Source organism: Lonchura striata, chromosome 29 (assembly GCF_050655825.1).
Source record: "Lonchura striata isolate lonStrDom1 chromosome 29, ASM5065582v1, whole genome shotgun sequence".
In the NCBI taxonomy this organism is placed as follows: domain Eukaryota; kingdom Metazoa; phylum Chordata; class Aves; order Passeriformes; family Estrildidae; genus Lonchura; species Lonchura striata.
Window position 1 is genome coordinate 1,601,615 of NC_140731.1, and position 15,424 is coordinate 1,617,038.

The following is a 15,424-nucleotide window of genomic DNA, read 5'->3' on the forward strand; positions in this document are numbered from 1 at the left end:
CTGGTTTGTTTTGTTTTGTTTTTTAATTTATTTATTTTTTTATTATTATTCCTCTTGCTCTCTCTCTCGCCAGGGGTGGCTCGGAAATAAAAATCAATCTTAATATGCAGAGAATAGAAATTGGTTTGTCTGGTTCACGCTGTTCGGAGGAAAAAGGGGGAGAAATCTGCAGATTGTTAATCCCGAGAAGGCGAAACTCATCATAAATGTAATGAATCCTTTAAATCATTCAATTATCACAGCACTAATATCAAATAATTATGGTTAAACCTACCAGTAATCAACCTTGTTCCTGTTGAAATATTAATTTTAACCAGCATGAGGTCGGTTTTTTCTTCTTCTTTTTTTTTTCCACTTCCTTTGCCCTTTTAGCGACTTTTAAATTCCGGGTTTTTTGCCCCAGATTGACGAAAATACCCCAAACCAGCAAAATCAGCGACACTCCGCGCTTTAAACAGAGCATTTTTAACACCAAACAGAGCATAAAAATCAGATATTCAATAAGTCATTCATTTTATTCTCCTTTGGGCCACAATCCCCAGCCCCAGCCCCCGTTTGAGGGAAAAAACCGCGATTTTTGCCATCGAAATCAACTCCTGCCGCACCAAGCTCGCCCTCAGGTTTTCGAGGGAGAAACCAAAACTGGGGGAAACACCGAAAAATCACAATCCGGCAGCCAAAACAACACCAAAAATTCACAATTCCGGCCGAACCTCGACCTGCCCGCAGCGAAAATCCCAAATATTCCGAGTTTTGCCTCAATTCCAACCTGCGCCTCCCAGGCTCACCCCGACTCCGGCACAATCCGCATTTTCGGGGTGTCAAGACACACAAATCCACCAAAACCAGCAGGAAAAAGTCCCCAAAATCCCCAAATTTCCACTCCGAAATTCACTTTATCCTCTTGGCGTTTCCAGACCACACCGATTCCTCTTTCCCCGCGATTTTTGCTTCGTTTCATCCCACAAATTTCCATTTTTTCCATGTTTTTGGCATTCAAACGCTGGCACAACTTTCCAACTTTCCCAGCGCGTTTTAAGGGGGAAAAAGGGGGAAAATCACTTTTTTCCCCTCTGCTCGTGCAATATAAACGCCTGGTTTCCTCCAGCCCCAATTCCTGTGGGTTTTTTTTTCCCCGTGTTTTTATTCCAGAGGATTTAATTCCTGAATTCCCAATCCAGGCTCCACAGAACAGTTGGAAATCCAGATTAAAGCGTGCCAAAAATGGGGAGAATTTTAAATTTAATCCCTGGCTGGAGGCACCGGCAGCAGGAGGAGTTAAAAACCCCAAAATTCTACTTTTTTTCCCCCCTTTTTCACCTGCGAATTTTGGGTTTTTTTAGGGGATTATCAGCAAAAGGGGGCGCGAGGGGCGCTCTCAGCGCAGACCCCCAAAATTCAGCGCACCCCACACCCCCTCCTCAGCCAAACCCCCCAAAAATCCCCCAAATCGCCTTCCCAGCTCAAAAAATTAATTTTTTTTTTAAATTTGGGATTTGAAAAGCCGCCACGGGGGAGGGAGGAAAAGGGGAGGGGATTTGAATTTTGGTTATTTTTTACAATTATTTTTAATAATTTCCTTTTTTCCTCTCATTTTTTAAAGGCATCACCCCGCGCCGGGGCTCTGCCAATCATCACTGATAATTTGGGGTGGAAAAGCGCAAAAAGCACTGCTTTTGTCCTCATCATCCCAGCAACAAAAGGGGGAAAATCGGGGCAAAAAAAAACAAATTAAAAGGGGCCAAAAAAAAAAAAAGGGGCCAAAAATCAAAGATAAAAGGGGCAAAAAAATAAAATTAAAAAAAAGGGCAAAAATCAAATAAAAAAAGGGCAAAAATTAAAGAAAAAGGGGCAAAAAATCAAAGAAAAAGGGCAAAAATCCCCGCGAGGGGCGCGCTGGGGGGGTCGGCGCGGGTTTGGGTGGCGGTCCCCATCAGGACCGGGATTTTGGGTGGGATTTTGGGGTTTTTATATATTTTATTTTTAGGGCGCCCGGCGGAGCTGCGGGTGCTGCCCTTGATGAAGACGAACTGACGTAATTAAGGCAGTTTCTTGTTGCCGAGCCTAAAGCCCATCCCAACAACATGAAACTACCTAAACCACAGATCAGCTGCGCTGGCATCCACGCGATTTCTGTCAGAACGGGCGGAAAAGGGCAAAAAAAACCCGGCCAGAGGAAGAGGAGGGAGGGGAAACGGGGCTGGGAGGAAGGTGGGGGAAAGAGGGGGAAAAAAAGAGGAAAAAAGGAGAGGAAGGGAGGAAATTCGCCCCTTTGTTGCTGGTCTCCCTTCGACCCCTCGCGCCTCTGTCTGCCCGAAATTCGCAGCTCGGGAAATGCTCGGAAACGCCAAAATGAATAAAAATAAACCCGGAGCGGCGTTTTCAATGCGTCAGCCTCCGATGCCAATGGATTCAATCGCTGGCGCGGCGGCGATTTTGGGGGGAATCAGCTCGGAAATGAGCTCGGAAATGAGCTCGGAAATGCGGAATTCTCGCATTGCCGCCTGCCCACCTCCCCCGCTCAAATCGCGCGGATCCAGCCCAAATCCGCCCCGGGGCTGCCGGCAGTGGGACCCAGACCCGCGCCGGGCTCCGCACCCCGCGCAGCGCCGCGCCTCCAAATCCTCCGAATGCTCCAAATCCCGCGGTTCGCCCCGAAATTGCCGAAACTGCCGCAATCCCCGCGCTCCGCGCAGCCTCCGCGGCTCCTCCGCGCCGCCGAGTTCCGAGGTTCGGGGAGAACAAATGAGGGGAAAACCGGGAATTTCCGCGCGGAAATCCCGCTGCCAGGCGCGCAAAACCCCGCCAGGAAAACGCGCGGGGCTGCGGGAAAACCCGGGCGCGGAGGGAGTCAAAAAACCCCGCAATCATCATCATCACAATAACAACAATAATAGAAATAAAATCCGCGCAGAGACGGAAATCTCCGCTCTTACCTTGCGGCCGCCATCCCGAATCGCGGTTTTTTGGGGGTGTAATCCCAGGGCAGCTCCCCCCAAAAAATAAAAAATCCGCGCGGAGGGAGTTGCGCATCCCAAGGTCGCCGCGCCGGCTCTGCCTCCCTTCCCTCCCGCACCGTCACCTTTAAATGCATCTTTTACTGCTGCGGCACATTATATTTGCAGATCATAAAATCCACCTCCAGCGCTCGCCGAGACTGTCCTGACATTACTGTTTTATGACCTTGACTTATTGTGGTCACCTGGATAATATTTAAATCAACGTTATGGGGCTCGTATTAAAATCCCCCCGCCAGGAGAGGCTCCTGAAGCCTTAAAAGGATGAGTCTTGAGGAGAGAGAGGGGAAAAAAAAAAGAAATCTTATATATAGAGGTGGTGGTGGAGGGGGGGAGGTGGGGAAGAAATGGTTCTTCGGCTCCCCCTACACCCCCCCCCCCCAAAAAAAAAAAAAAAAAAAAAGGGAAAAATATAAATAAATAATTTTTTTTCTACATTTTTAAGGAACCCACTCGTCCACGGTTCTATGAAATTTATTTTGGCTCCGTAAAGGAAGATACATGCACAGGATAACACATACAGGATATATTTAAATACCACAGCCACGAGAATTTGACTTTTTTCTCCTTTTCTTCGCCCCCACCCCAATCATCAGATCACCCAATCCTCTGATTTTTAAAATATTTTTTTCCTTTCCTCGCCCCCCACCCCATTTTTTCCCTTCTCCATTCCCTTTAAATATTTTATTTTATTTTATTTTAAGGATGGCACCGCTGTCCCTGGGAGGAGCTGCACAACTGCGGGCGGGAGGTGTCCCCACTGCAACTCCAATTTACACACACCCATATGAAATCCGTCTTTTTTCTCCTTTTTTTGTTGCTTTTTCCGCCGTTTTTATTGTACAACAGCCAAGCTACGCTAGGATTTGGGGGGGGGAGGAAAAAAAAAATCCAAAACCAACAAACTTTGGGAGGCATTTATTCCCTCCTAAACATAAAAACCACACCTGGGGGAAAAGTCCTTCTGCTTTGTGCTGCACGGAAATAACTTAAATATTTCATAAGGTCGGGATTTTGTAATTTTTTTTTTTTTGCGACTGTCTTGTTTTCCACCTTTTATTTCCCCTCCGAGAAACCGCGGGGTGCAAAATCCCCTCGTGGCGCTCAGAGCGCAAAAAACCACTCGAGGTCCTTTTGTTTTATTTGATTTTTTCGCCGTTTCGGCGTGTCGGGTTTTTGCGGGCCCGAGTAAAACGAATCAGAAAAAAAAAAAAATCAAAACCACCCCAAAATAAAATAATAAAATAAAATAAAAAAATAAAGGAACAAAATAAAAATAACTAAATAAAAGAACAAAATAAAACAACGAAATGAGATGAAATGAAATAATGAAATTATGAAATGAAATGATGAAAGGAAATGATGAAATTAAATGATGAAATGAAATGATAAAATGAAATGAAAAAATGAAATGAGAAAATGAAATGAGAAAATGAAATAACATAAAATAACAAAATAAAATAACAAAATGAAATAATAAGATGGAATAATAAAATAAAAGGATAAAAGAAATCATAAAAGAAGAAAATAAAATAAAGTAAAATAAGATAAAATAAAATAAAAATAAGGTAAAATAAAATAAAGTAAAATAAAATAAAAAGGGAAAAGTAAAATCAAGTAAAATAGAATCAAGTAAAATCAAATCAAATCAAATCAAATCAAATCAAATCAAATCAAGTAAAATCAAGTAAAATAAAATAAAATAAAATAATAAAATAATAAAATAAAATAATGAAAGAAAATGTAAAATAAAATAGTATAATGAAATAATAAAATGAAATAATGAAATAATAAAATAAAATTATAAAATAAAATCAGAAAATAATATCAGAAAATAATAAAATAAAATTATAAAATAAAATCAGAAAATAATAACAGAAAATAATGAAATAAAATAACAAAATAAAATAACAAAATAAAATAACAAAATAAAATAAAATAATAAAATAAAATAATAAAATAAAATAATAAAATAAAATAATAAAATAACGAAAAATAAAATAAAATAATAAAATAAAATAGTAAAATAACGAAATAAAATAACGAAATAAAATAATAAAATAACGAAAGAAAATAATAAAATAACGAAATAAAATAATAAAATAAAAGAATAAAATAACGAAATAAAATAATAAAATAAAAGAATAAAATAACGAAATAAAATAATAAAATAAAATAAAAAAACCCAATAAAATATGGATTAAACAACCAAAAAAAACCCCAAAAAATTAAAAAAAAAAACCCAAAAAACCCCAGAAAAGCGCAAAGAAGAGGGGAAAGGCCGGCGGTTTCCCAGGGCGGCGGCCCGGCCGGCCCGCGGCGCTCAGCTGAAGCTGAAGCCGGCGCTGAGTTCGCGGACCCGGTTCTCCCGGTTCATCTTCTTGAGCTTCATGCGGCGGTTCTGGAACCAGATCTTGACCTGGCGGTCGGTGAGCGCGATGCTGCGGCTGATCTCCAGGCGGCGCTCGCGGGTCAGGTACATGTTGAACAGGAACTCCTTCTCCAGCTCCAGCGTCTGGTGCTTGGTGTAGGGGCAGCGCTTCTTGCGCCCGGGCCGCGCCGCCAGCCACGTCCCCCCCGCGCCCTCCGCCTTCGCCTCCTCTGCCAAAGAAACGGCCCCGCTCAGCGGCGCGCCCGCGCCGCGCCGGGCGGCGGGTGGCGAGAGAAAACGGGGGTAGTCGAGAGAAAATGGGGTTATGGGGTGTGTTCCGGGGGAAAATGGGGTTATTGGGGTGTATTCTGGGAGAAAACGGGGGTTAGCCCCGAGAAAATGGGGTTACTGGGGTGTGTTCCGGGGGAAAATGGGGTTATTGGGGTGTATTCCGAGAGAAAATGGGGGTTTATCGAGAGAAAATGGGGTTACGGGGTGTGTTCCGGGAGAAAATGGGCTTATTGGGGTGTGTTCCGGGAGAAAATGGGGCTTTGCCCTGAGAAAATGGGGTTATTGGGGTGTATTCCGGGAGAAAACGGGGGTTTATCGAGAGAAAATGGGGTTACTGGGGTGTGTTCCGGGAGAAAATGGGGTTATTGGGGTGTGTTCCGGGGGAAAATGGGGTTATTGGGGTGTATTCTGGGAGAAAACGGGGGTTAGCCCCGAGAAAATGGGGTTACTGGGGTGTGTTCCGGGGGAAAATGGGGTTATTGGGGTGTATTCCGGGAGAAAATGGGGGTTTATCGAGAGAAAATGGGGTTACTGGGGTGTGTTCCGGGGAAAAATGGGGTTACTGGGGTGTATTCCGAGAGAACACGGGGGTTAGCCCCGAGAAAATGTGGTTACTGGGGTGTATTCCGGGAGAAAATGGGGTTTAGCGAGAGAAAATGGGGGTTTGCCCTGAGAAAATGGGGTTACTGGGGTGTGTTCCGGGAGAAAATGGGGGTTTGCCGAGAGAAAATGGGGTTATTGGGGTGTATTCCGAGAGAAAATGGGGTTATTGGGGTGTGTTCCGGGAGAAAATGGGGTTACTGGGGTGTATTCCGGGAGAAAACGGGGGTTAGCCCTGAGAAAATGGGGTTACTGGGGTGTGTTCCGGGAGAAAATGGAGTTATGGGGGTGTGTTCCGGGAGAAAATGGGGGTTTACCGAGAGAAAACGGGGGTTAGCCCCGAGAAAATGGGGTTATTGGGGTGTATTCCGGGAGAAAATGGGGTTATTGCGGTGTGTTCCGGGAGAAAATGGGGGTTTGCCCTGAGAAAATGGGGTTACTGGGGTGTGTTCCGAGAGAAAATGGGGTTATTGGAGTGTGTTCCGGGAGAAAATGGGGTTTTACCGAGAGAAAATGGGGGTTTGCCCTGAGAAAATGGGGGTTTGGTGACAGAAAATGGGATTTTACCCTGAGAAAATGGGGGGTTACTGACAGAAAATGGGGATTTACCGAGAGAAAATGGGGTTTTTCCCTGAGAAAATGGGATTATTGGGGTGTATTACGAGAGAAATGAGGTTTTACTGACATAAAATGGGGTTTGCTGACAGAAAATGGGGGTTTTTCCCTGAGAAAATGGGGTTATTGGTGTGTATTCCGAGAGAAAATGAGTTTATGTGGGGTTGAGTCCTAGAGAAAATTGAGTTATTGGGGATTTTTCCCTGAGAAAATGGGGTTTTACTGACAGATAATGGGGTTTTACTTCCAAAAAATGGGGTTTTTCCGAAAGAAAATTGGGCTTTTCCCTGAGAAAATGGGACTATTGGGGTTTTTTTCCCTAGAGAAAATGTTTTCGTTCTTTTTTTTCCCAAGAAAATGGGGTTATTGGGGTTTTACTGCCAGAAAATCGGATTTTTCTGAGAGAAAATGGGGTTATTGGGATTTTACTGTCAGAAAACTGTTTTTTTCCCTGAGAAAAATGGGGTTATTGGGGTTTAATTCTAGAGAAAATTGGATTTTTCTGAGAGAAAATGGCGTTATATGGGGTTTTCCCGATAGAAAATGTTTTTTTTTTCTTGTCATAAAATGGGGTTTTTTTTTTTTTCCTGAGAAAATGGGGTTATACGGTTTTTTTATTAGAGAATTTTTTTTTTTTCCCTAGAGAAAATTAGGTTGTGTGTGGGTTTTTTCTGCAGAAAAATCGTGTTAAGACCAGGATTCTAACGCATGGAAATAGGGGTTGAATTAAGCCAGAAAATTTGGTTTAAATTAGTTTTTTTTCCCCAACCAGTGCACCAAAGACAGCAGCCGGCGTCAGCCCGCACACCGGGCCCAATCCTTAATTTTTTTTTTATTTTTCTGCGAGAAAATTGGGTTAAATTTTTTTTTCTGCAGAAAAATCGGGTTTATATAAAGGTTTTGAGGCATGGAAATAGGGGTTGAATTAGGCCCGAAGATCGGGTTTAAATAAGGTCTTTTTTTCTGCAAGAAAATCGAGTTTATAGAAGGATTTTAACGCGCGGAAATAGGGGTTGAATAAAGATCCATTAGGCCCAAAAATCAGGTTTAAACAAGGTTCATTCGGGGTTTCAGTAAGGGGTTTCCGGCACGGAAATCGGGGTTAAATAAGGGTGTTTCCCGGCTCAAAAATCGGATTTAAATAAGGTTCATACTGCACGAAAATGGGGTTTAAACAAGATTTTTCCCACAAGAAAATCGAGTGTGTACATCCATTTTTCCCGGCTCGAAAGTCGGGGTTAAATAAGGGTTCTTTCCGCCTCAAAAATGGAGTATAAATAATATAAATAAATGTTTATTAGGCGCGAAAATCGGGTTTAAATAATGGCTTTTCAGGCTGGAAAGTCGGGTTACAAAAGTGGTTTACTCACCCCCAAAATCGGGTTCAAATACTGGGTTTCATCCCCTTCGAAAATCGGGTTTAAATAAAGGTTTATTCGGCCCAATAATCGAGTTTAAATAAAGGTTCAATCGGCCCGAAATCGAGTTTAAATAATGCGTTTTTCCCGGTTCGAAAATCAGGTTTAAATAAGGATTTATTCGGGTCGAAATCGAGTTTAAATAAAGGTTTATTCGGCCCAATAATCCAGTTTAAATAAAGGTTTATTCGGCTCGAAATCGAGTTTAAATAAAGGTTTATTCGGCTCGAAATCGAGTTTAAATAAAGGTTTATTCGGCCCTAAACCCGGGTTTAAATGAAGGCGTTGGGACGGTGCTGGAGGGGTTTTGGAGGAGATAAAACCGGGTTTTGGGGCGAAAAATCGGATTTTGGGGAGACAAAACTGGTTTCGGAGGAAATAAATCGAAGTTTGGGGAGAAAAATCGAGTTTGGGGGAGATAAATCCGATTTTTTTGGGGGAAAAGACGGGTTTTAGGGAGATAAATCGGGTTTGGAGGAGAAAAATGTCAGTTTTGGGAGGGGAATGGAGTTTTGGGGGAAAGAATTATTGAGTTTGGGGAAGGAAATGGGGTTTTTGGGTAGGGAAATGGGGTTTTGGGGGAGAAAACTCGAGTTTGGAGGAGATAAATCAGGGTTTGGGGTGGAAATGGGGTTTTTGGGGAGGAAAATCAGATTTTTGGGAGAAAGAATCGGGTTTAGAGGAGATAAATCAGGGTTTGGGGGAGAGAAATCGGGATTTTGGGGAAAATAATCGGGTTTGGAGGAGATAAATCGGGACTTTGGGGTACATAAATCGGGATTTTGGGGACATAAATCGAATTTTGGGTGGTTAAAAAAAGGGGTTTTATGGAATAAATCGGTGGCAAAGGCGCCTGCACTGCCTGGACCCCGCAAAGGTCGCGGGGTGAAGATCTCCTGCCTCCCCCACGGCAATTAAACAGCGCTAATTAAAATTTCCCTGCGGTCACTGATGAATTTTGGGGTTCCCCAGATCACCCCAAAACCCCCAAATCTTTTCTCGGCGCTTCCTGGGGCGCGGGCTGGGGACATTTTTGGGGTGAAATAAATCGATTTTCGCAGCTTTCCCCTCCGGGCTGCGCTGCCAGGGCACAAATTGGGGCAAATCGGGGCAATTTCGGGAAAATGTCGCGGTTCACGCGCCCTCAGTAAACACCGGAGGATCCTTGAATTTGGTCATGAGGAGGCAAAACCCGGCCGGGAGCTGAGCCCCAATTCTGGGGAAAATCCACGAGAATCGCGGCAAATCCTCGGCCCCGATTTGGGCAAATTCCGGGAAAATTCGGGGTTCGCCCTTCAGGACCTCGAGTGCCCCCAAAGCTCCGGAGTCCCCTCCCCCAACGCTAAAATTCCACCAAAAAAGGGGTTTTTATTTAAAAAAATACCAAAATCGGGGCTCGACAGAACGGAAAATCGCAGCTTGGGGAGGTCTGAATGAACTCAAATCGCCCGAATCCGCCCCAAATCGCCTCTGACCGTCCCAAACCGAAATTTCTCCAACAGCGACCCCAAAAAATCTCCAAAATCTGCCCAGCCCGGCGCATCCCCCTCCAACGCAACACTCGGGCGGATAAATCCCTTTTTATTTATTTCTATTCCCGTCTTTCCGCCCACAGAGCAAATCCAACCAAAATAAACCTTTTTTTTTTTTTTTTTTTTTTTTGGGTTATCTCCCACCAAAACCTCTCCCGGCGCTTTTGTGCAGATTAACTTTGCGGGGTTTTGATAACCTTGACTTTGCTTTTTCCCCTTTGTTTTGGTCTTTTTTTATTGTTTTTTTTTTTCACTTGTCTGGGTTGTTTTTTTTTTTTTTATAATCGCAGCTCAGCCCTCAGATAAAATAATTTCCCCTCTGGATGCCAAACCAGAAATGCGAATTGTGCAAAAGAAAGAGGGAGAAAAGGGAATTTCTGGGTTTTGCTCCCTCCAAGGCCGATTTGGGTGGAGGAGGAGAGGTTTTGTTGGGGTTCAGGATTTTTGGGGGGTCCACAGAGCCGAAATTTTGGGATAATTTAATCCCCTCAGCACAGGCAAAGCCAGGCTTAGATCCGAGCGGGATTTTCCTGAGATCTTTTTGTGGGTTTTTTCCCCCAGAAAATCCCATCCCAGCATTCCCGCTGCCCGAATCCGCCTCTGGATTTGCCCGGTTTGGGCTTAAAAGAGGAATAAACCCCGAATATCCCAAATTTTCAGCCTCTGCAGGGAAAATCCAGCCGCTTTCCGTGCGAGCCTCGCCTCGGGAAAATCCCAAAACCAAAACATCTGCTCGACACAACAAAAACATTTCTCTGCCTCCGCCAACGAGACAAAACAAATTGAAGAAGTTCAATTAAAAAAAGCTTTTTTTCCTCTCCCGGAGCCTCTTCCCAGCCCTGGAAGGAGCCGCAATTCCCGCCTGGAGCTGCCAATTCCGCTCCGCGCCTTTTAATTTTAATTATTTTCATTATTTCATTTTAATGCTTTATTTTTTCTTTTGACCGCGAGCCAACGCCAGAGGAAACCAATTCTCACCCTGCGCGCGGAAATGAAGAATTCCCCTTGAAAAAAGGGGCAAAAATCGGGGTTCACCCCCTTGAAAAATCACAACAAGCGCGCCACAAAAGCTCCCCGAGCCCAGAACCCCCCAAATCTCCGCGGTTCCAAAGCAAAGCCCAGAAACTCCGAATTTCCATCCTTTTTCTGCACCAAACACCGAATTTCCATCCTTTTTCTGCACCAAACACCTAATTTCCATAATTTTTCTGTACCAAACACCTAATTTCCATAATTTTTCTGGTACCAAACACCAAATTTCCATCCTTTTTCTGCACAAAAAACCAGATTTCCATAATTTTTCTGCAGCAAACACCAAATTTCCATCCTTTTTCTGGCACCAAACACCAAATTTCCATCCTTTTTCTGCACCAAACACCAGATTTCCATAATTTTTCTGCACCAAACACCAAATTTCCATTATTTTTCTGAACAAATGATTTTCCATCATTTTTCCGCAGCCACCGCGCTCTCTGCTCCCCTTTCTCCCCTCTAATACCCAAATATATAAATATATATTTTTAAACACCACGATTCGAGTCCGAATATGGATTTTTTTTTTTCCCCATAAAGCATCCTCAATCGGGATTATTTTAACCCCAATTTCTGCGGGAGAAGCCGGCTGGGCAGCGAGCACGTTCCGTGACAATTTTAACTCTTTAACCACCCCGAAAAAAATCAAGATAAAAAAAACCAAACCGGGCGACTCCTCGCCTACCTTTCGCCTCGCTGTCGGAATTATCCGTGCTGGCGGTGTCCGTGCTTTTGCTCATCTCCTTTTCCGCCTCAGGTTTGGCTTTTCCCCCTTTGATTTCCCCCCGCGGCTGCTCCGCGGCGGCGTTTTCGGGGCAATTCCGGTGGAATTTGGGGGCAAGCGGCTCGGGCGGCTGCAGGCGCTCCCCGCGGCCGTCGAAGGCCGGGCCGGGGCTTTTCTCCAGCGAGGGGAAGCGGTAGTAGCCGGGCCCCGGCCCCTCGCGGTCGCCCAGGCAGGGCTCGGCCGGCGGCGAGGCGAACAGCGCGGGCTCGGCCGCGCTCTCCGCGCGTTTCGCCCTTTTCTCCGCCGGGAACATGCAGCAGCCGCCCTCCTCCTTGACGGCGGGGAAGGCGCAGCTCGGCGGCTCCAGCCGAAAGGCGCCCTTGGGCTCGGCCCAGGTGTCCAGGTGCGCCAGGTACGGGGGGAAGGAGCCCGGCGCGGGCTCGTCGCGCTGCGGGAGCGCCGCGCAGCTCCGCAGCGGCGAGAAGTCGCCGGGCTGCGCGAAGAGCGCCGGGCCGGCGGCGAAGGGCTCGGGCCGGGCCAGCGGCTCCATCAGGAAGGCGCCGGGAGCCGCGCTGCTGGGACATGACATTTTCTCCGGGAGCGCTTGGCGGCAGGAATACTCCAGCCGGGGGCTGACATCTTTTTTTTAGCGAGGGGGGGAAGGAGGAGAGAGAGAGAGAGAGAGGCAAAAAAAAAAAAAAAGAGAGAGAGAGGGGGGAAGGAGGAAAAAAAATTAAAAAAATCCGAGCCTCGTAATTACCCACGCATCGCTTTCACCCCCCCACCACCACCACCAACACCGCCACCCCGCCTCTTTTTTTTTTTATTATTTTTTTGTTGTTGTTTTAAATTCTAATTTTTTTTTTCGTGTTTTCCCCGTTTTTTTCGCCTTCCATCCTTCACCCCCACGTGACGGCCAGGCCAATGAGGATTGAAAATGGCCTTGGTGATTCAGACGGCGCGCACGTCACGGGGGTCAAGTTGTCGCCGGCGGCGGCGGCTCCGCGGAGCAACAGCGACATCTGCCCGCGCCCGGCCGGGCCCGGCCCGGCCCGAAAACCGCCCGAAAAAACTCCATTTCACACCGATTTCCCAGCCCCGATTCGCCCCCTCCCCATCCGCCCCGGTGCGTTTTTATAGCGGTGATAAACGCGGGGGGTTGGTGTAAAAAATGAAAATAATTCGTGCGGTTCTCGCCTCTTTTTTGTTGGTTTTGTTTTGGTTCATCCCCCCCACCTTTCCTCTTAATTCTGTCTCCGGTGCGTCGGTCGAAAATCCGCTTTTTGTGAGGGGGTTTAATGATGGTTTAATGATGGTTTAATTATCGACCCCATCCTCCTCTTCCTCGTTCGCCTTCCTCCATCGGCCGCTCCTTCCTCCTCCTCCTCCTCCCGATCCCGTCCCGGGCTCGGACCCGCCGCTCCTCGGCCGAATTTTGGGGTTTATTCCGATTATTTCGGGCTCCGCAGGGGCTGGGGAGGGTTTGCGGGACGCGCTCGGTTTTGGCCCTTTAGGAAAAAAATCGGGGCGGGAGCTGGGGGAGAGAAATTTGGGGAAAAATTCCCCAAAAATTCCCAATTTCTACCGCATCTCCTCGGAGCAGGTTGGGTTTTTCCCGAGCGGCTTCCCCCGATGGGGGAAAAAAAGGAGAAACCAAAATTTTATTTAATTTTCCTTATTTTTTATTGTGTATTTTAAATTTTAATTCATTTTTTTCCCCTTTCCCCTCCGCGCAGCAGCTTCGCCTCCCCTTGCCCTGCCCGAGCAGCTTTTTTTAATTATCCGCTCTCGTTCCCGAATGTCTGGAATTTCTGGGATAAAACCGCATCGGGGGGAAGGGGGGAAAAAAATCCCCCCGGAGAGGGGGGGAAAAAGCTCGGATTTGGGAAAAAAAGCCGGAATTTGGAGAGCGTCAAGCGCCGCTGCCTCTTTTGCTCCGGGAATTCTCCGATCCAGCCGAAAACGTTCGGGGAAAAAATTTATTTTTAAAGCAAAACTCTCCGGATTCTGGCGGGTTTTAACAGAATTTAATTTTAATTCTTTCCTTGCAGTTTCTAAATTGAGTTTTCATTCTTTTCCCGGATCAAAGTTACTTTTGTCTACCCGTTTTGGTTTTTTTTTCTATCCTCTTTTTCAGTGGCGCGGTTCCCACTGAGGGCTCCTCAAGTTGGATTTTTTGGGAATTTTTAATTTCCCAGCGAAAATTTGATGTTCAAAACCGCCGGAATTTGGGATTTTCGCGGTCGCGTCCTACTTTATTTCCTTTATTATTTGGGATTATTATTGGGAATTGGGATTTTCCAGGGTTTGGGGATTGGAAAAATGTGGAATAAATGGCGGGGGGAGAAAAATGGGAAACAGGCCGGGAATTTCAAGATCATGACGGGGGAGAAAGAGGCGGGTTCAGAGTCACTTTCAAGGGAAACAAAAAGAAAACGCAGCGTTAATTTAAAAAAAAATAAAAAAGGCGCGGGAGAAAATGAAAAATAGGAAAAAAATAAGAAAAACAGAATAAAATCAAAGAGAAAGGACAAAGAGAAAAAAAAATGAAATGGAGGGAAAGAAAGCAAAGAAATCGCGGGGGAAAGGGGGAAAAAAAAGTGGAACTTGACCGTTTGGGGCGATTTGTAACGGTTTAGGGCAAAGCCCCAGAGGGACGCTCGGGGACATTCCTGGGAATGTTTTCCCAAGGATTTCCCAGAGATTTCCCAAGGATTTCCCAAAGATTTCCCCGCGCCGGGGCTGTAAAAGCGCCTCGCTTCTCTTGCCGCATGAAATGAGCCAAAATCCCGAGTTTTAGGCCTGAAAGCGCCGCGCGGGCGAAGCTCCCCGAGATTCCGGCGCCATTTGGTTCCTCGGCCAAAAAAATAAAGAAGAAAAAAAAAAAAAGATAAAATAAAAGGGGAAAAAAAAAAAAGGAAAAAAGAAAAGCGAATCGCGACTTTACGGCCTCAATTTGTGGGATCAGCTTTGGGAGGAATCGCTCGTTTTTATGGGGTCCGGGCAAAATTCCGCCTCGTGTTTCTCAAAGTTTCATTTACGGCCGATGAAATTCAAGCCCAGCGCGGGATTTTTATTTCATTTCGCTTTTTTAACCCGCTCCAATTCCGTTTAATTTTATTTTTTCCCGCGGGTTTCATTTTTATTTTCATTTTCCCCTCTTGAATTTTTTTCCCCCGCCTGTTCATTTTTTTTATTTTCATTTTTTCCTGCCGGTTTCACTTTTATTTTAATTTTTTCTCCCAGTTTAATTTTAGTTTTTTCTTGCCACTTTCATTTTTATTTTATTTTTCCCTCTTAAATTCCCCTCCCTCTGGTTTCATTTTCATTTTTATTTCCCCCACCCATTAATTTTAATTTTTCCCGCCGGTTTCATATTTATTTTCATTTTTTCCGTGCATTTTTGGGACGCCCGAATTTCACCTCGCGTTGTCAGCCTAGACAATAAATTGATTTTTTTCCCCCATTTTTTCACTCTCTATCCAGGAGTTTTCCCCGATTTTTTTCACCCTCTCATCCCGGTTTGACAGATTGAAATATTTTTAATTTTCTCCTCCACGCAGGTACATCCGGATCGAAACTCCCTGAAAAAAAAAATGGGTGGGAAAATGGGGGGGAAAGCGTTGAAAAACTCATTTTTTAGGGAAATCAGGATTTTCAGGGGATTTTTGAGCAGATTTTCCCATTTTTTAAAGGTTTTAAGGCCGCTCCGCGTTCCTGGTCGGCATCTTGGGCCCGCGAAGTGGCGAATAAATAGCAAAAAAATAAAATTATTCCTAAATTAATAGCTGGAAATTCTCGGGATTCCTTTTTTTTTTCTTTTT

General features: G+C 45.1%; 1 protein-coding gene across 1 annotated transcript; it reads right to left on the reverse strand.

Annotated features, from left to right (window-relative positions):
- Window positions 1-5,210: 5,210 nt before the first annotated feature.
- Window positions 5,211-13,105, reverse strand: HOXC10 (homeobox C10). The gene is made up of 2 exons (XM_021546979.2): window positions 11,562-13,105; window positions 5,211-5,618 (listed from the first exon to the last, which is right to left on the reverse strand). Exons 1-2 carry the CDS (start codon window positions 12,187-12,189, stop codon window positions 5,341-5,343), a joined length of 906 nt encoding a protein of 301 aa, XP_021402654.2. The 5' UTR covers window positions 12,190-13,105; the 3' UTR covers window positions 5,211-5,340.
- Window positions 13,106-15,424: the final 2,319 nt, after the last annotated feature.